Source organism: Euphorbia lathyris, chromosome 3 (assembly GCF_963576675.1).
Source record: "Euphorbia lathyris chromosome 3, ddEupLath1.1, whole genome shotgun sequence".
NCBI lineage: Eukaryota > Viridiplantae > Streptophyta > Magnoliopsida > Malpighiales > Euphorbiaceae > Euphorbia > Euphorbia lathyris.
In genome coordinates, this window is record NC_088912.1 from 85,026,712 (window position 1) to 85,048,484 (window position 21,773).

Below are 21,773 nucleotides of genomic sequence, written 5' to 3' on the forward strand. Positions count from 1 at the left end.
AGATGGTAGATTTTATCCTTTGATGTTTTCAATTTGGAGCAATTTTGAGCCGGATAGAGCAATTTGGCTTCTAGACAACATAACTCATAAAACGGGATTCTTACTTGGACCCAGCGGCAGCAAAGGCAGGGGGGCACGAGGGTGTCGATGCACCTTTAGCTGTTGGAAACCGCCTCTGCCCACCCCCAGGATGCTAATTGCACTACCAGCACATGAATAGTTGTCCCAGTTCAGCTCATGTGGACTGAGTATTGTCTAAAGTTGCTCCACATCGGAACTTCGTCGATTGCTCCATGTCAGAACTTCGTCGATTACAAAAGTTCACTATTTTTTAAAAACTAGGGGGTATATAAGAAATTTCCCCAAAACTTTTGGGGCTGATTTGGACCTTATCCTAATGAGAATCATGTCAAACTAGTCGATGTAAGTCGGGTTATCTCTGTAAATTATGTTTGTCATATCAGAAATTTACAGTCCTAAGTAACACATATCACAACCCAAACTCAGCCACAAATAAATCAATCTACCATGAAAGAAAGATCAGAAATAGTCCTATTCCAGAAACATTAGAAAAATGTAATAATGGTAGATACATATTGAATCCAACAAGAGTTATACAAGCTTATGATGATACATTTGTTCTATTGTTTTTTTCTTTTTTCCAATGGATATGGTGAAAGAAAACTATACTAACAAAGCTTAAAACTTGAAGCACAAAACTCATCAACAAAGTACACCAATTTGATAGTATCTAAATAAATACTCTTCTTCTTATTCAGAATCAGTAAGAAAAAATTTACCCGGATCTAATCCTCTTTTGGTTTCCCTTTCCTCCAGTTGACCTCAAAATCCCACTTGATTCTCCTTCTGATGAAGCATCCATTGATCTGGTGGTGAAATTAGTTGAAAGATCAGCATAAAGATCAACCACTCTTCTAATGTTATTGTTCAGCTCCCTAATCAATCCCACATTTCGAGTCAAGTTATCAGGAATCTTTGATTCATGGTTCTGGTTTATTTCATTGATTAGCAATCTGTTTTGATCTAGAATGTCCTGAACTTGCATAAAACTCTTCTGAACTGTTTGTAAAGCCTTGTTATCTATTTGGGTTCCATTCCCTATTCCAGAAAATAAATTGTCTTCCATCTCAGCTTTGGATTGCCTTCACTCAATCAAACCCTTCTCCTGCATCAAAAATTAGAAAGGAATCAGCTTTACTAAAGTTGAATTTATATCTCTTGTGCTTTTCCTTCATTTTCTCAGGAAACAAACAGAGAGAACACTTTATTACATTACACAAAAAGCATATCCCTTTTCACATAGAGAAAGGAACTTTTTTAGATAAAAAGAAAAAGAAAAGAAGCAATCTCGAGTTAAGAACACAAATTTTAAAAAGGAATCATCAGAACATATGAGAAAAGTCCATTAGAATAATTAGCTGCAGATTAAGATTCATATTTATTTCTCAAAGGAGAAATCATTTTGATTCTTTCTAAGAAATATCCACAAAGCAACAAACAAGTGAAATCCTTCTGATTGATAAACCAAAGAGGTTAGAATCATAAATTCAGAACAAAAACTCATCCATTCACTTAAAAACCACAAAATCTTAACATTATCTCATCTTTTAAGGTAATAATAAAAAAACATTGGAATACCTTGGAATTGAAAAGCACTTGATAAACGACTTACCCATGAAGTCAAAACGACTGAGAAAAGAGTATCAAAGACAGCGAAATGAGGAAATCTCTAATCTGCAGAGCAATTCCCATTGCCTTACCTTGAAAAAATGGAACATTTTTTAGCAGGAAAGGGGCAGATAAGGGCAAAAAGATTCAAACTTTTTATCTAAGGTTGAGTTGGAGAGGTAGTGAAAATGGAAAATAGAGGGAGTGGAATGAAATTTTGCTGTGACTTTCAACAGAAACCCTGAAATCATGAAAAGGGTGAAGAGAGAGAGAGAGAGAGAGATACAAGATTTGATGGATAGATAGAGGAGACGCACAATTTACATATACAAGAAAATACAACGTTTGAGAGTGTTGTTCCTTTTTTCTTTCTTTCCTCTCTCTCTCTCTAATAAAGTCCTCTCCTTTCCTCGTTTACTTCAGCTGTAGTTCACAAATTTCCATTAAGCCCAATTAGTTTTGAAGTAAATTGCATTTATGGCCACTTAATTTTACTCATTTTCACGATATGATTACTAAAATTTAAAACGTAATATAAAAACTATTTAACTTTACACTTTTTAACACTATCACGGAACTTTAACTAATGCCTCCAAATGAGCGTTAATGACACAACAATAGAAATATTCAAGAATTAAAGTTGTTTAGAACAAATTTTTTATGAGACCACATTTTTTATTTTTCAAATTTACTATTTCAGAGCTTTCTCTTTCTAAAAAATTATTTTCTCTCATAATCAAACACTACTTAAATGACATCAAAACGAAAATTTGAAGAATTAAAGTTGCTTAGGATATCATCAATTCTTAGGATTTTTCATTTTTAGCAGTCATTTTGAGGCGTTTGTTGAATTTAGAGAACATATTGTTAGAAAGTGTAATGTTGATGGACTTTTATATTACGTTTTGAAGTTCAGTGGCTATACTGCAGAAAATAAATAAATTTTAGTAGTTATGAGTGTAATTTACCTATTAGTTTCCTTGTAGTCAATTAGATCTTCTATAAACATGTGCAATCATCAATTACATCTTTAGGATCGGTTTAACCATCTAAATAGATTTCGAATCTTGAAGATGAGAATGCAACTATAATTAAAATACTTAATGGAAGAGTTTTGCCTCCTGAGAGGGGCTTATCCAGCTCGAATCTGGATTAGTTTAGATTGTCAACCTAGGATATCAAACAATTAGACCAAATAATTAATTAGATCTTTAATCTATACTTTAAAAATCAATTAAGTTCATATAGATCTAGGATTTGAGGGAGAGAAGGGTAAAACACTATGTAAAATTTTTTTAGACTAATATTTGTAACCAAGAGCAAAAATACCCTTAACGTTTTGGGTCAGGAGCAATTTTACCCATAACGTCTAAAATGGTGTAATTTTACCCCTAATGTTTGTAGCCAAGAGCAACTTTACCCCTAACATTGATAAATTTGATCAATTTCAGACACTATTATAACATAGTCATTTTTTTCTTTATTTTGCACCAATTACATATCAATTTATTCTAAAAAAATTATATAATGTTTTTTGTAATTTAATAATAAAATTGGAGATTAATATTTATAAATTCGGTGAATTTTTTGAATTTTTTTTGTCTAATTTGTACAAAAGACAGTATATTTTTAATATCTTTTTCTTATTTTTTTCACATCCCAACATATGTTTGTGATTTGTTACTGATAAAATAAGGCATGTGTGAAGTGTAGATGACAAGATTCATGACCGAGAAGACAGTTTGATGAATTAGTTTTCAAATTGACCCAATTTATCAACGTTAAGAGTAAAACTGGTTTTGGCTTCCAACATTATGGATAAAATTGCACCATTTTAGACGTTAGGGGTAATATTAGGGGTATTTTTGCACCTTAACCCTTCTTTTTGGACTAATTTTTTTTAAGGGATGAAGGGGGGCAAATGCCCCCTTTGACCCCCTTACATCCGCGCACTGTTCATATGCTTCTAAAACCCTCAGTTAGGTTTTCAACGGTACCACAAACTTGATGCTCGAAGAGTATATGCAACTAAGGTAAGTGCACTTTATCATACCAAGTAATAGAGAGTAAGTATACTATCGTTCCCACAAAAATTACACCTATAACTATTGATTTTAAATGAAATTCATAATATCTGAACAATGAAAATTAAACCGCTTGTATTGAAATTTATGCTATCTAGAACTATATGAGCAAAATGAGTAACTAAAGGATCCGAATGATAAAGACATTAAAGCTACAATTTCCCTAATTTTCGTTTTAGAACTTCACTAACAATCTTATCCAAGTTCGTTTAGTAAAATCTATAAACACTAGTTATTCTTTAAGTAATTAGTCTAGCGTTGGTCTAATCAAGACTATTCTATTCCCGTATAATTATCCCAACTTTAGTCCATTCAATAATAAAGATACAAATAAAGCATTAAATTCTCATATAATAACCTCAAAGTTTAACATAAAACTAAAACTCCAACGTATGAACATAGATCTAAACTACGTTTTTGCTATTTTGATTAGTATTTTATGGTATTTTCATTTTCAGTTATTAATTTAGTTTTAATAAGAATATCAATTAAATGTAACCAAAATAAATATTTTATGTACATATAAAAAGATTATTTTGATATAATATATTAATTTTTTGGTTCAGTTTAACTGAACCGATAATCGAAACCTAAAATATTAGAAACTACTAATCAATCAAATTGAAAATATAAAATAATCAAATAAAATTGTACTTCAATTGTGAGAAGGATTCAATTGACGATTTCAACGTACGTTAGAGATCTAATTAACGATTCTAGAAGGTTAGGAAGCTAAGTGACTTTCAAAGTATATGTTAAGGATACATTTGATAATTTTAGAAGATTAAATACATAATTGACTTTTAAAATATAGCTTAGAGAACTAAGAGCATCTCGAAAAGATTCATTTGTTGAGCTCTTAAGTTAGTTTGGATTCTAAAAGACTCTTAGTCAGTCCTCAAATCATTAAGGTCTGCATCCCCTCTCTATTATTGAGGAATATCTTTTTATTTCTAATCCCCTCCTTATTTCATTTTTTAATAATAATTTATTATTGATGAGTTTTTTTTCTCTTACTATTGGTAAATATAACAATGCATAATCATTTTAATGATAAAAATAAGGGTTAATTTCAAATAAAACTTATGTAGTTTCACGTTTTTGCAGATTGATACCTGATAGGGGGTCAAAAACCCCTATATTTTAGTACGATTTTAGGGATTATTTTGTAACTTTTATTTTTTTTTATTTGCTTTAATAGTAATTTGTCTTTGTTTTGTTAATTTTAGGTTTTTTATTACTTTTTTAACATTTTGTTAAATATTCATAACTTTTGTCAAGTATTTTACCGCTTTTAATAAATTAATGTTTCATATGATATTTTGAGCTTAATCTGTACCAAAAATTAAGAAATTAACTTAAAAAAAATAAGTAAATTTTGACTTAGTGATTAAAAAGGATTTTTGGTAAGATAATTAATTAATTTTGGGTAAATTATCTAATATGAGATTATGCGTATATTTTTAGATATAAATATGGAGATTTTTAAGGTTCAGAATCAAGAGTCTTTCTAACCAGATTCATTTAAACCTAGTCACAAGTTTAAATTCAAATAAAAATCCTGCATAATATCTTTGACAGATTATTAGGATTATTTTTAGGCTTTCTGTATTTAAATAATTGGAGTTTTCGATCCCAAGAAATAGTCAAATCATTATTAGTTTTTATTAATTAGTTTTTAGTTGTAGAATTTTTTTTTTTTTTTTTTGCAGACAACTACTTAGTTCATAATTAATTTTTGCAGAGATTAATTCCTAGTTCATAGTTCTTGATTATTTCATAGTTTTGCATATTTTGTAATTAGAATTATTTTCAACAATTAAATTTCAGCCATGATTAGTTAATTTCAATTCTTATTTATAATCATTTGTAATCTAGAGTTTATTTAATAAATTTCTTCCACCTTAAGAATAAAATTCATCTTCTTTCATTCTGCCATTAACATATGAGCAAGCTCCATTTTCATCCATTCCGCAAATTCTCAAGTCCATCCACATCAAGTTCAGGAAGACAACCGCTTGAGTTGACAGGTTTCAAAATAGGTTTTTATCCTTTTATTTCTGTTTACTTTGAGATCTTTCCTATGAATCTTGAATTGGTTGTAACTTTGTGACAATTTTCTTCCATCTTTAATATAAATATTCAATTTAGTATAGTTTACATGTTTATGAGTTTTTAATGTCTATCTAGCATATTGATTGGGTCATTCAAAAGTCCAAAGATAAAATAGGTTCATATTGCGAGTCGAATTTGATTGTCTGTAATCAAAGAACATATGAAATTGACAACTTCATAATTAGTAAGACCTAAATTCCCGAACCTTAGAGCTAGTTACGACCTGTAACAAAGGAATAGCATGCTAGGGATCTTAGAAGGATAAATCGGTTCAATCTTTAAGTATGTCTATGCCCATATTGAATTTCTTATAATCATAATCAAGTGTTGTTTGAATATTTGTATTTATCGTATCGTATCATTTTCACTTTTGGGAATTTATGAATTGCTTTGAATTACCTTGGGAGTAGATTAATTTAGAAAGAGCCCCTCAATCTACTTTTCCATCGTCTAAATAACACTAGAAACCGAGTAGTTTGGTACTTGCTGTATAAATCTTGTGGATTCGATACCTAGACTTGTCCAGATTATTACTTAATAACGACGGGATACATTTATCCTTTAGTGAGCCCTTAAGTGTCAGCTCGGGACGCATCAATACATGTGTTTTTTGTTACAAAATAAATCTTGTGATTTGCACCGTTAACAAAATCAAGGCAAATGTCTTCTTCTTTTTCTTCTTCTGTTGGAATTCCAAGAGAAGAAGAAGAAGAAGAAAAAGAAGACCCTTCTAGCACGTCAGCATTTTAACAAAGTTAAGATATTTGACTTGATTTTGTTATCGGTGCAAATCACAATGTTTGTTTTGTAACAAAAAAAACTCATAAATCTCTCTTCTTCTTCTTCTTCTTCTTCTTCTTTTATTTTCTTCTAGTTTTTTTTTTATGGAATTCTAAAAAATTCTGGAATGCCACCAACAGAAGAAGAAGAAAGACAGAAAAAAATCTCTGAAATACCCTTCCGCCATGTCAGTATTTTAACAGAGTTAAGGCATTTGTCTTGATTTTGTTAACGGTGCAAACCACAAAGTTTGTTTTGTAACAAAAAAAATCACTGGTATCAATATGCAAAAACATGAAACCACGTGAGTTTTATTTGAAATTAATCCAAAGAAATAAATTAAGAGTAAGTGTGAAGAGTATTATTGAAGATAACATGTATTTTAATACTCTTAAATTGCCTCAAAGCGTCTACCTAGAGCCCCTCGGATTTTCCCGGTCTGCTGGAAGAGGCCGCCTTGTGCTTGGATCAAGCTAAACACTGATGCATCGGTAGTGAGGGGTAAGGCTGGCTGCGGAGGAGTTTTACGATCGGCTGACGGACTGTGGTTAGGAGGATTTGCTTACCCGTTGGACTGCCAGTCGGTACCTATGTCGGAACTCTCAGCTGCAATTAAAGCTGTCACCTTGGCGATCAATCAAGGCTGGTCGAATATCTGGCTAGAGAGCGATTCAACCTATGTGGTCTACCTTTTCAACAGTAAATGCCGTGAAGTTCCCTGTCAGATCCATCAGAAGTGGCTAAATTGCATTCATCTTATGAGCTCTGCTAATCTGGTTGTTTCTCACGTCGTTAGGGAAGGCAATGCGGTGGCTGACACCCTTGCTAACTATGGCAGACTTTCTTCCAGCTACGCCTGGTGGGATTCAATCCCGGATTTCTGTTGCTCTGTTTTCTTGAGGGATATTAGGGGAGGGACCATTTTTCATTTCTCCTAGCTCCTGTAATCTTTTGGTGACTCATTCTTTATTCTTTTTTCTTTGCCTTGAGCTTTAATAAAGGGTTCGGAGGTTCAGTTTGGGGGTGCCAACCTAGCTGGGATGCCTCGGTAACCAGTTTCTAATTAAAAAAATACTCTTAAATTGCCAAGATCAATTGTTTATATTATTTTGAGAGTGAAGCTAAAGTTGAGATGGAAGACAATTTATTTTCTCTTGAAGATGATCTAATTGATCTCTAAGCAAAAAAAAATCAAAAGTAAAAAAAGCTTCTCTGACACCCTTATTTTTTTTGACAACTTCCCGAAACCCTTATTATTTCTCATTTTATTGGATTGAACTTGTAATGTTTTATTTTAACATATAAGTTATTCATTTTTTATTTTTAATATAAATTCTTCATTCTTGTCATTTTGATTTTCAGTATTATTCATCAATTATAAATATACACATTTATTTAATATTTATGTCTCATTTGTTTACCGACAAAAATTGGATAAATAAATTTTTTTTATTGGAAAATGAAATATTTTCCGATGTTTAATTACACCACCTAAAAAAGAGAAAAAATGTTGGTTGACTACTATTTTCAAAATGGTAAGTTTGAAATGAATTATTCAAAAAGTTTAGTAAAATATTTTACTCTTTCGAACACTGGAAAATCAGAAAAATATTTTTCTACATAATATTTTTCACCAAACAGAACCCTAATGACTAAAAAGGTCGATTTTGAACGTAAAAATCGATTAATAAAGTCTTGATCATTTTATCTACATTCTAAATTTGTACTTTTAATTGTTCAATTTTTTTTATATATCATTATGTTGGAGCCGTAATGGAAATTTGGTGATATCAAATATAACATTAATTAAAGTTGAATAAGAATTAATGTAGCTTAAATAAAAAAAAATATATGAAAAAATATAAATGTCTAAGTAGAAAAATTAATTTCTGATCATATAAATTTTGTTACAAACACTGTTATATTTTGATAAGCCTAGACAAGGATTTATAGTTAGGGGTGTCCATCGGTCGGTTCGGTCTGAAAAGCAAACCGAATCGAACCGAAATAACCAAAAACCGAATAATCTCAAAAATAAAAACCGAACCTAGCTGAATACTAATAAATAACCGAACCAAACCGACCAAATCATTTCGATGGGCTCAGTTCGGTTATTCGGTTTCTTTACATTAAAAAATTTCATTAATAATTATTTTTATGTAAAGTTTTTTTTTGAAAAGAATTAAAGAATTTCATTAGCTATCAGAACAAAGTGCAGAACACAAAAACGGGGGAGGTACAGACCACCAAACCCCACATTCAGACCTAGAAACAACTGCTCTTGCCAACATATGAGCCGATTGATTCGCTGAACGTTTCACAAAAGAGATGCAACACCGCGTTATATCTCGTAGTAGAGATTTACAATCAGAAACAATGTGCCCTATTATAGACACTTGAGCCGAGGCTTCCTGGACATCCCGTATCGGAAGCAAACAATCTGACTCAACTATTGTATCAGTCCACCCCATTTCTTTGATCCAGCTTAGCACTTCACGTAGAGCTAGTGCTTCGGCCATGAATCCTTTGACGGTCCTGCCAATGCCCCACAGCTGCCAACCACAAAACTTCCCATCGCATCCCTCACCACGATACCGTAACCTAACTTCTGCGGATCACGAGATATTGCAACATCGACGTGAATTTTAAGACTACCAGGGGCAGGGGGTTGCCAGCGTGAGGTAGACATTGTGCTTGGGGCTACTCGAGGCTGCTGCAGTACCACCTGAGCATACTTCCAACTTGTGTACAAAACTGTTGCTTCGTGAAATCTGTTAGCCGCCGGCAACTCAACTCTGTTCCAAACCCAATCATTTCGCCCATGTAAAGTTAATATTACACTATTAATTATGTTGCTTGGCATTTACTTATATATACAACAGTTTTTGTTTTTATTTTTCTTTTTGGATCCTGATGTTGTATTAAAAAAAATTGTTATATTATATTATATAGTTAAAATATAAATTAATATTTATATTAAATTAAATAAATCCAAGAGATTATGTATTATATTGTGTGTATAGTCTCTTGGATTCAATTTATACTATATAACAATTTATTACTTATTAATGGTTAAATCTAAAGTTAATTTATAATGAGAGTCAATTAAGTTATACTAACTAATAATTAATAAATCTAATTTCTAATTAAATTTAATTTAGTTCAGCCAGTTTGGTTAATTCGATAATTTTGATTTAAAAACCGAACCGATCGAATTTACTTAATTATTATAAAAAAATAAAACCAAAACTGAACCTAATAGACCGAAAAACCGAAATGTTTCGGTTCGATCGATTATTTTGGTCCGGTTCGATTTTTACACACCCCTGTTTATAGTACACTACATACTAAATACTGAGTGAATTATATTTCACATAAACATATGCATCTTGTTATAAAAAACAGTAAACACAAACATCTCTCGTCATCTTTACAACTTTTCTAATTTTGCAATACACTAAATTATCATCCTCTCTTAAAACAAAATAATTAAATAGCAAACTAAATTTAGTATGTTCTCCCACAATTCACCACCTCCTTCATAATTTGAAAAACATTTAGATTTTGGACGAACAAATTGTGTCATCTAAATCGTTTGCACCATAATGATCATGAGTACCTACTTACCCTTTAACCAGGATTAAGCCAATCATAGTTTATTATTTCATCACATGACCCAACATGTGAGATTACTAAGTAAGTCCGAATAATGTTGGAATTTACTATATGTAACAACCTTGGTGAACATCACTTAGGTTCTCATTAGTGTGTACATTCGTAAAAGAAATATGACTTTCCTCTACGATATCCCGTACAAATGATATCTTACATCAACATTCTTAGTACGAGCGTGATGAACCTAATTCTTAATACCTAAATCATCTACAAGGCTCTCAGCCACAGTGCTTCCTTCACTCCTTCCGCTATAACCATATACTCGGTTTCTGTAGTAGGTCATGCCATTGTAGACTATAATATTAATTGCCAACTAACTGGAGAACCATGTATTTCAAACATATAATTAGTAGTAGATCACTTTCTATCTAAATCACCAGTATAATCTAAATCAATGAAACCATTTATCTGATATGTATCTCCACCAAAACACAAAGTCGTGTTAATGGTACATTTCAAGTACTTTAGAATCCACTTTACCGCTTCCCAATGTGACTTTCATGGATTCTGCACGAATCTACTAACAACAATGACCGCTTGTGAAATATCTAGACGTATATATACCATGACAGACATCAAACTGCCAACTACACCAGTGCAGGGTACACATTCCATGTATGCCTTCTCTTCTGTTGTAGTGGGAGGTTGTTTACCAGAGAGCCTACAGTGTGGAGCCAATAGAGCCACCACCGACTTAACATCTTTCATCCCCAGACCTTTAAATAATCCACTCAATGTAGCCTTTCTAACTCATGAACAAATTTTGGTTTGAGCTCTCTCTTCTAATTTTCATACCCAATATCTTCTTGGCATCACCTAAGGCTTTCATCTCAAACTCCTCACCAAGTTGAGGTTTTAGCCTGTCTATCTCCACCTTTCTTTTTAAAGTAATAAGCATGCCATCCACATATAATAGAAGATAAATATAATCACTTCCATGAAGCTTATGAATATATACACAACAATCACAATCACTTTTGAAGAACCATTATTTTAACATAAAGGAGTCAGATTGCTTGTACCACTGGCGAGGAGATTGCTTTAATCCATAAAGTGATTTTCTCAACTATCATACCTGACTCTCCTTACCCTCAACCTCATATCCCTCAGGCCGAGACATATAGATTTTCTCATCCCAATCACCGTGTAAGAATGTTGTCTTCACATCAAGTTGTTCTAACTTAAGATCATTATAAGCAACAAGACTTCGTAACACTTGAATATAAGTATATTTTATTACTAGACATTGTAATTAACACATTCTTTCTGTGAAAATCCTTTAGCCACTAGCATAGCGTTATACTTTATACTATTAGACTTGGTAGGATCCTCTTTTATTTTGTACACTCACTTACATCCAATAACAGTCTTTCCCATGAGCAATAAGATCACCTTCCATGTCTAGTTCTTATAGAGAGATTACATCTCTTCTCCCATAACAACTAACTAACTCTCTTTATCCTTATATTTGATAGCTTATTTGAAGGTGACTGGCTTATCATCCTCCACAAAGAGTGCACATTCCATTAAGTTTACCGGGTCATAATGCCTAAGGGGTTTGTCTGACCCAAACTTCTGAACTAGTTTGCAATTCCTCTTTGGCCTAGTGTTTGTCAAAGATTCCCCATGTTGTTGTTGTAACATATTTGCATTTTCCTGTTGAATCTCCTTATAATCAAGCTCGTCGTCCTCATTTTGAGTAACATCATGTTTGCCCACCTAAACATGACTAGTATTTGGTTGAGTTTTAGATTCTATCTCAACCACTTGAGTATTTGGAGTCTTTACATCACCATTATTAGGAACCGTAGCTTTTGACAAAGTTACCACGGATCTTCCATCAAATGTCACATCCCTAATGATTACAAAATTAGAGGCCCACAAAAGGAAATAGCCACTATCTCTTTTTGGTTACCCTAAGAATATTGCTTTCTTTGCTCTTTCGTCAAACTTGTTATCCTTGACGTGGTAGTAGGTTGTGCACCTGAAATCTTTGGATCTCCCATAACCTGCATGTTCCCTTGAAAACACCTTATAAGGTATGTCTCCATCTAAATAAGAATGTGGGGATCAATTCACTATGTATCAAGTTGTAGCAACTGACTCTGCCCACCATTCTTTACCTAGCCCATAATTATAACGCATATACATTGCCTTTTTAGGTAGTGTACGGTTCAATCTTTTTTGTGACTCCATTCTGTTGAGGTGTGTCTCTGATTTCCTAATGCCTTTCTGATCATAGAATTCTCCCTTTATGTACTCAGTACCAATATTAGACCTTACTGTTTTTAGCTTTCTACCCATTTTGTTATCAACCATTGTTATCCATTGCTTGAAAATGTCGAATACCTCATTCTTATGCTGAAGGAAAGTAAATCTAAGCGTATCTAGAATAATCATCAACAAATGTAATAAAGTACCCGGAACCACCCTTGGAAGTAATTTTAGTTGGACCTCAAACATCAGTATGCACATAATCTAACAACTCTATACTCTGTGCTTGCTTGTATATAACTTTAAACAGTGTGCTTTTCCATGCACAATGTTCCTATAGAATTCCAAGTATGGTTTCTTCATTTTCTTCAATAAACCTTTCGCACTAAGGAATGATAAACCCTTTTTTGACATATGCCCGAGGTGCACATGTCATATCCTTTTGCATTAAGTTTAATCTTTACTTCCACTGATTCCAATTGCTAAATCTCTTGTAACAACTGTCCTAAAAAAAGATAAAGATTTATGTGATGAATTCTCTTTATCACTACCAAGGAACCATGAAAAACCTTTAAAATTCTATTTTTCACAACTATTTTGCATCATTTTTCTCCAATGAACCAATAGAAATAAGGTTTGTTCTGCAAAAATGGGATGTGTCTCACATCCATGAAGGTTCTTACCGCTCCATTATACACCTTGATTCATATTATACCTAAGCCTACAATTTTACATGCATAACCATTTCTTATTAAAACGGTACCACCATATAAACTTTGATAGGTTACCATTTCTTATTTGGGCACATGTGGTGTGAAGCTCCTAAATCAATCATCCATTTACCAGAAAATCCATTGATTGTTCTAAGATGAAGTAGCAATAATCATCTTCATCATTTGAGACATAACTTGCCTTTTACTTTTCTTGTTGTTTCCCTTTGAAATTATCATCATTGTGCTTCTTAGATGTTACCCTCTTATTTGGGCAATTTGCTTTAAAATGGCCAAGCTCACCATATATAAAACATGATCTTTCCATAAAAGGTCTAGATTTTGATCTAAACTTTCCCTCTTTACCTTTTCCTCTTTCATTGGTCCTTCCTCTAGTTGCAAACAATCATTAAGCTTGTCCCTTATATTCTCTTCCATTACTAACATTCCACTTGTAGCAACCTTTCAAATATCATCCGCTAAAAGTGACATTTTAGTCTCATCATGGTTATCATATCATCCACAAGCATCAAAATTTGAACCAGATTTTCGTAGGACTTTGACAATGAAAGTAATAGCATGAGTGTTTACCCTTCCTTATCTACCTTCACATCTATATCTTTTAAGTTTGATATAATCATATCAAACTCATTGATATAATCTCGGATTGAGGTGCCTTCTTCCATCTTGCAAGTAAGTAATTTGGATTTCAAATAGATCTGGTTTGTTAGAGTCTTTGTTCATGAAATTGGTCTCTAGCTTTGTCCACACTCCATTAATCGTTGTTCTTTCATAAAAAAATGCAACATCCTTTTTAAGACATAAGATTATAGCTGCTTGTGCTTCAAGATCTAGTTCTTCCCAATCCTCATCCTTCATATCCTCATGTTTTTTTTCTTTACTCGCTAATGCCTTGTGCAACTTTGTGAAATAATTTTTTTTGCATCTACATCATCCAATAGGAAAAATCATTTTCCCAATTAAATTGTTCGATTTCATATTTGCAGACCTTGTCCATTCCATTAGTAGAAGCCATTGTATCCAATAAGCAAGAAATAAAGTTTTACCATATTATAATTTTGAACATAACTATGATACCAATTATTGGAGTCACAATGGAAATTTGGGTTCTAATAGATGATATGAAATATAACAGTCACTAAAGTTAAACAATAATTAATGTAGCCTAAACAAAAAGCTGCATGAAGAAATATAAATTTCTAAGAAGAAAGATTAATTATTAATCATATAAATTTTTTTATACACATTGTTATATTTTGATAAACCTATGGAATGATTTATATAGTGCAATACATACTAAATATGTTAAAGTTTAAAATTATTTTATTTAGGAGTTATTTGTTTTACGGTTAATAAATTTCCTAGTTTTTAGGTTGGACCTATTCTTAAGACTAATGGAGTTTGTTTCAATTTCTGTTTTGCTATATCTTGTGTGATACTAGTTTTTCTCATGTTTTGTTTTTGTAAGGTTTTTAAATAACCATCTCTTATTGTTGAATAGAGGAGTTGAGTATTCCAAATATTATACTTCTAGAGTTGTTTAACATTTGGTATTAGAGCATATGCATAAGGCTTGACAAAGATTCTCAAATTGAGTGAAACACAAAGTGAGAGAAATAGAGTTTCTCAGAAAAGGGAGAGATGGCTAAGAGTAAAAATTCATGCAACCAGTGATCCTAAAGTTTGATGGATATTATGAACATTGGGAAAAGTTGATGGAAAATTTCCTTTATGCTAAGGAATATTATAACCTGATTAAGGAATGGATTGGTTCGGTTCCAAGAGGCAGTCAAGCGACTAAAGCACAGATGAAGGTGACAGGGGAGGAACAACTAAAAGATAGGAAGATTAAAAAGATTAAAAATTATCTCTATAAAGCCATCGATAGAGAAATTATAGAGACAATTCTCAATGATGATACCTTAAAGAAGATATAGGACTCCATGAGGCAGAAGTTCAAGGGTTCAACAAGGGTAAAGAGGGATCAACTCCAGACATTGAAGAAAAAATTTGAAGTACTCAAAATGAAGGAAAGGAGAGACTGTTAATTCATATTTTGGGTGAACTCTCTTTATTGCCAAACGCATGAAAGCATATGGAGAGACATTGCAAGAGTGAGAAATTACGAGGAAGGTTCTCAATTTCCTAGTGTCAAAATTTAATTATGTAGTTTGTTCTATTGAAAAGTCCAACAATGTTGATGATCTTACATTAGATAAACTCCAAACCATTATGATTATTCACGGACAAAGAATGAAGAATGTTGATAGGGAAGAACAAGTATTATTGAAGGTGGCTCATGATGACTAGTGGAGAATTTCCGATTAGCTTCTGTCCCTATGGGGGCGTCGTTGGGTTCGACAGGGGGAAGCTCCGATGCCAAAGTCAGTATAAAGTATGGAAGAGTAAACTGAATTGACAAAGTAGGGTTTCTAGGATTGTGTGAATGTGTACCTTGATAGCTTGAGATGCAAGCTATATATAGTCATGAAGTTGTAACCTTTAGTAACTAGAAAGTCTCCATTAATGCTTCATTAATGGCGGTTACTGGTTTCCTTTAAGTATGTCTATTAGCTCATTAATAGCTCATTAATGGCCTTTATTGCGGAATCGGCTCAGCTGCCCCGCTGGCGGATCGAGGGGTTATAGCGGATCTCCACATAGGTTTGACTACGGATCTCATGTGGCGGAGTCTTGGTGATCCGCCTGTCGGATCCCCTTGCTTGATACACCATGGCATTTCGGTATCAGGTGATCAATACACAGCCGTTTTGGGCAAATATCTCCTTTGATCCTTTGGATAATATCCCAATGTTATCAGAAGCCCCCCTAAAGTTCCTTTAAAGTCCTCTAGGGCTTTTGAGCTTCTTCGTGCTCCGTCATAATGACTTGCATTGATGGTCACTCTGTTCGATGCCAATCGATGGGTGACACGTGTCATAGACGCGTCGCTCGAGGGAAGAGAAAACGCCTTCTTCCTTCCTCTCTTTCTCTTTCTACTTCACTTGCATTCCTCTTCCATCTTTCTTCGAGTTTTCTGCCCAGAGCTTTTCCAGAGTTCAGAATCCTTTAAAGCTTTTAACTTTCATGTAAGTGAATTTTTTGCTTTGCTTTTCTGAATGTTTAGGAGTTCTTCATCTTCTGAGTCTACTTTCAAACTTTTTAATTTGACCACTTCTTCTGAAACTGTAGTTAGATGGACTTCTTCCTCTTCGGAAAATTCTAATTCTTCCGAAGGTACTGTCAGTTGTGACTTAGCTGAGTTGCGTAACTCGGTGTGTAATAGTAATCGAACTCGTTTAGGTAGGATTCAAAACCTTCCCGTTGCCGTTTCTCGGGTTACTCCGACAATAGGTTCTAAGCAGTTTTTTGGGATGGAGGCTTCTTCTTCAGCTCCGTCCAGGAAAAAGACGCCACGTGCGGAGTCCACTCCGTCTCGTATGAGCGCCGCGGATCTAGCGAATCTGGCGGATCGCTTTCCGTGGATTAAGAATTATGAGACCAAGTTGGCGGCTGCTCATCAGCGACCCACCTGTCCGCCTAGTGGATATTTGTCTGTGTACAGTTGTCATGTAGAAAGAGGGTTCAGGCTTCCTCTTCCTAAGATGATGGCGGATATCTTAGCTTACTTTGACATCACTGTCAGTCAGCTACATCCAAATGGCTGATTAGATCTGGCTCTGGATTGTTATTTGGCCTCGAACTTAGGGATAGTATGTAACCTTCATGTCTTTCGGTCTCTCCATAAACCAACGCAGCGAAAGGCCGAATCCTTCCTCACTTTCGCAAAATTCAAAACCTATTCGCCCTTCTGCGGTAAGATGTCAAATGTCCATCTTTGGGACGAAAGATTTTTCTTTGTAAAGATAGGAGAGGGCGAATCTCTAGGATTTCCGTCGGTTTGGAATGCCAAACCTTTGCATATGGCTGGAGACATGCGTATATTGACGGACAGTGATGAGGAAGTGGTGGATATCCTGAAAAGTATCAGGGCGGATGCCTGGTCATACGCCAACGCCTTGGACTTTATGATGAACGACATTCCTTTGATCCGCCGGGAAGGGGACAAGATCTCTTACGTGAAGTTTACACAATTTGATGAAGGTAACTTTTGTTTTTTCTTGACCCTTGATTATTTTATTGTTCCCTTGTAAGGGGTTTGTCTAAGGCCAGTCACACTCTTGTAGAGATGCGCAAGAAACAGAAGGAAGAAGAAGCTCGAAAGAAGGGGCAGGTAGCGGATCCTCGCAAGAGTGCTGAGAAACGACCTGCCGTCGATTTGGTTGATCCTCCTCTCCCAAAGAAGAAGAAGTATGTGTCCGTCAGTGGAGGAAAGCTAATGGCGGATGCCATGCGAGTCGTGAAACCAACGGCGAGACTCGAAGAGGTATGTTGATCTTATTATTTTCTCTTCTTTTACTTGAATCTTACTTTCTGCTTTTCAATGCTTACATAGTTGGTGAAGCCGGACTTGGGAGCTTACTGGTCCACCAAATATGGTGACAAAGGATCTCTGAGAAATGAATCCGTCATAAATGATTTGGACGAAGCTCTCGGCCAACTAGGGGAAGTCCGGGAGAGCCAAAATAAGATTTCGGGATCTGCCCATGTCCAGATGGGAAAAACAGAGCTTCTCACGGTAAGTTCCTTCTATCCTTTTTGCATTTTTGGATGAAGAGTGATCTCCTTTAGGGGGAGTTTTGCTGTTGTTCTTTCGCTTGAATTGGCTTTTGCCTTGATAGGTATACACCCGTATGCATGTTATGGAAGCGGATCTCCTTCAAGGAGTGGCGGACAAGGCAACCATAGAAAGATTGGAGAAGGAGGTCATCGTTGCCAATGCGAACGCTGCATCCGCTATTGCCCTGAATGAGAGTAAGGATGCTGAGATCCTTAAATTGAAGGAGCAAATTGATGCGGATGCTAAAGAACATGAGGCCACTTTAGTGGACACGGAAATCTTGGCAGGGGAGTGAGCTTACTATTATGGCGAGTGGATCATAGCGTATGTTCAACTGGCGCATCCCGAGATTGATTTTACAGATCCGGAGTTCGTGGTTCCTGACGTGGATGTTGTCCTTAAGTATCGCAAAATTCCGGACGTCAAGGACTACATCCATGATCATATTCACAAGGTGATGAACGGGTCCGCCGAAGAGAGCAAACCCCTTGTCGACCTTGAACCAGAGGACCTCAATAAAGTGCCTCCGAAGGCGAGTGACCAGAGTAAGGAGCTGATAATCGATTGTACTATTCCTCAATAAGGAATTATTTCTGTAGAGAAGGAAGCCCCACTGGAGGGCGCATCTGGTGTAAAAGATGCTAAGGAGGATGCTCCTATTGATGTTTAGTTTTTGTTGTAAAACTAAGTACAATTTTTAATCCTTGCTATAACTATTCATCTTTACTTTACGCTTTTGCAAGTAAATCTATAGGCCTTAGGATTGATTTGAAGTAGGTGGCCAGCCATACCTCATGGTGTGAACCTTTGTGAAGGCTTAAAGCTTTTAATCCTTTAGAGGAAGTTAAGCTGCCTTAGGCGATCGATTAGCTTCCTGTCTTTGAGGTGAATCGATATGCCCTTAGGACTTTGAACCCTTCTTTGGAAAGGGTGTAAGAGAGTGTAAAGATCTCGCGTCTGAGAAATGTTTTAACTCTATCTCTAATGGTGATCATTTAAGGATTGATCCGCCCATGAGATTGTTCTCCTATCTTTGAGGAGAAAGTAAAGAAAGTAGTTATGTCGTGATAGCATTATCCTATGTGTAGGAATGCGTTTGTTGGCCCCCCTTCTTTTTTAATCTGGAATATTTATATTGCTACAAAACAAATACTTAAAAAAGAATTGATAGGACAAAAATTGCTTCTTATTGAATGGCGATGTGCCTTATTATAGCAAGTGGGTCTTATATGCGAGCCTCGTTAAAACCTTTGATAAGAAAAACCTCATGGGACAAAAACTTATCAAAGGTAAAAGAGTACTCAAGACCGTGATTACATACTATTTTCCGATGAAATATTTGCGGAGGTTCTGGATGTTCCACGTACGCGGCAGTGTATTTCCCTCCATGTCTTGATTTTAAATGTGGCGAATCCAATCTTGGTGACTATTCGGTACGGACCTGTCTAGGTGATCCCCAGCTTTCCTTTCCCTTCCGCAGATTGGATTTTGTCTGCTTTTCGAAGCACAAGATCTCCCACATTCAGATTGACGAGCTTTGCATTTTTGTCATGATAATTCGCGATCCGCTGTTTGTAGGCTGCCATGCGTACATATGCCTTTTCTCGCTTTTCCTCCACTTGATCAAGACTTTCTTTCAACCTTCGGCTGTTTTCATCCTCGCAATAGAATGCAACTCTATCACTTGGGATCTGTATTTCAACTGGGATTACAGCTTCCATATCGTGAGAAAGGGCGAATGGTGTCTCGCCCGTGGCTGTTCTGGGAGTAGTGCGATATGCCCATAGGACGCTCATTAACTGATCTGCCCACTTTTTGTCATGCTCCCCCAACCTTTTCTTTATTCCTTTAACGATCGTCCGATTTGTAACTTCGGTCATGCCGTTAGATTGAGGATAATAAACGGAGGCGAATCTGTTCTGAATGCCCAATTTTTCACAGAAAGTTTTGAACTCTCCACAGTTGAATTGCATTCCATTGTCAAGGATAATCGTGAGGGGAATGCTATACCTTCCTACGATATTATCCTTGATGAGTTCCACCATTCGTTCAGCTTTGATAGAGGAGACATCTTCAGCCTCTACCCATTTGGTAAAATGATCCACAGCCACTACCACATACTTCCTCTGTCTCTTGGTAGGAGGAAAGGGTCCAACGATATCAATTCCCCAGACGGCAAAGGGTCGACCTTCAATGATGGGCCTTTGAAGGTGTTTAGCTGTGTGTGATTCATTTGCATGAATCTGACAATTATGGCAAGACTCCACTAACTTTTGAGCATCAAGTTCGGCCGTGGGCCAATAAAATCCCGCTAATCTAGATTTCTTCAAAATGGAGGCAGATGCCTCGTGGGCTCCACATGTACCTTCGTGCAACTCTTTGAGGATCTGTTGTCCCTCTTCCGGCACGACGCATTTCAGCCAGGGATGGCTAAAAGACTTTCTGTATAGGCAATCATTTATCACGGAGAAATAGGCCGCCTTCCTTACTATCCGTCGAGCTTCTTCCTTGTCCAAAGGCAAAGTTCCATCTATCAGATACTGGTGGATTGGTGATCTCCAATCGCTTTCCACAGTTGTGAGTAAGGATACCATCTCCGAGGCGAATGCCGGTGCTGTCTTAACCTCAAACGGGCACTGTAGATCCGCCCAATGCTCCTTGCTTGAAGCCATTTTGGCTAGGTGATCGGCCTCTGTGTTAGATCCTTGAGGCACATGGATTAGCTCCCACCTGGTTTCTTTGGCTTCGAGGTGGTTCAACAATTTCTTAACCTCTTCAACATATTTGGCCAGAATGTCATCTTTTACCTCAAAATTCTTGATCACCTGGTTGACCATTAATTTGGAATCACTATAGATTACAATCTGTTTGGGAGTGATTTCCTTTAACAGGCGCAGTCCCAATATCAAGGCTTCGTACTCCGCAACATTGTTGGTTGCGAGGAAGTCCAACTTTGCAGCGTAATGCAGTTTTATATATTTGGGACCTTTGATCACGATGCCAATACATGCGCCTTCTGCCGATGAAGCCCCATCTGTATACATCGTCCATTCTTCAATTTTAGACTTGGGGAGATTCATTCCCTCTTCAGTGAATTCATTCACAAAGTCTGCCAAGACTTGACTTTTTAGGGCTGATCGACTTTCATTTCGAACATCGAATTCTCCTAGGTGAATTGCCCATTCCATCAATCTCCCTGAAGTTTCTGGCTTTTGCAATACTTTCCTCATTGGTATGCTTGTGCGAACTATGATAGTGTGAGCCTGAAAGTAGGGCCTGAGGCGAATTGATGTGGTGACAACGGCCAACGCCATTTTATCCAGCTTGGAATATCGGGTTTCTGCATCCTTTAATACTTTGCTCACGTAATAAATTGGATACTGCTGGCCATCTTCTTCCCTTATCATGACCGTGCAAACGGCTTTATCTGTAACTGAGACATACATGTAGAGATTCACACCTTTCAAGGGTCGACTCATTAGGGGTGGTTCCGTGAGAAACCGTTTGATCCCTTGGAAGGCTTTTTCACAATCCTCGTTCCATTCGAACGCCTTTTGCTTCTTGATCACTTCATAAAAGGGTTGGCATCGTCGAGCTGAATATGAGATAAACCTGCCTAAGTCTACGATACGCCCGTTAAGACGTTGCACTTCTCTAATATTCTGCGGCGTTTTCATTTCCAGGACAGCTTTGATCTTATCTGGGTTTGGGCTCATTCCCTTCTGGCTGATCATGAATCCCAAGAATTTTCCATATGTCGCTCCAAAGGTACATTTTTCTGGATTCAATTTAATGTTGTGATGC

General features: G+C 35.7%; 1 protein-coding gene across 3 annotated transcripts; it reads right to left on the bottom strand.

The window, feature by feature from the left end:
• Positions 1-575: 575 nt before the first annotated feature.
• Positions 576-2,076, bottom strand: LOC136221615 (protein ELF4-LIKE 4-like). 3 transcript variants are annotated; one of them, XM_066009004.1, is made up of 2 exons: positions 1,782-2,076; positions 576-1,186 (listed from the first exon to the last, which is right to left on the bottom strand). In XM_066009004.1, exon 2 carries the CDS (start codon positions 1,145-1,147, stop codon positions 797-799), a length of 351 nt encoding a protein of 116 aa, XP_065865076.1. In that variant the 5' UTR covers positions 1,148-1,186; positions 1,782-2,076; the 3' UTR covers positions 576-796. The 3 variants fall into 3 exon arrangements, with proteins under 3 accessions (XP_065865076.1, XP_065865074.1, XP_065865073.1); XM_066009002.1 differs by having other exon boundaries at positions 1,660-2,076; XM_066009001.1 differs by having other exon boundaries at positions 1,694-2,072.
• Positions 2,077-21,773: the final 19,697 nt, after the last annotated feature.

What these genes read in the sequence shown, in the direction of transcription:
- LOC136221615 (XM_066009004.1), bottom strand. Translation starts at nt 1,147, where the DNA reads ATGGAAGACAATTTATTTTCTGGAATAGGGAATGGAACCCAAATAGAT.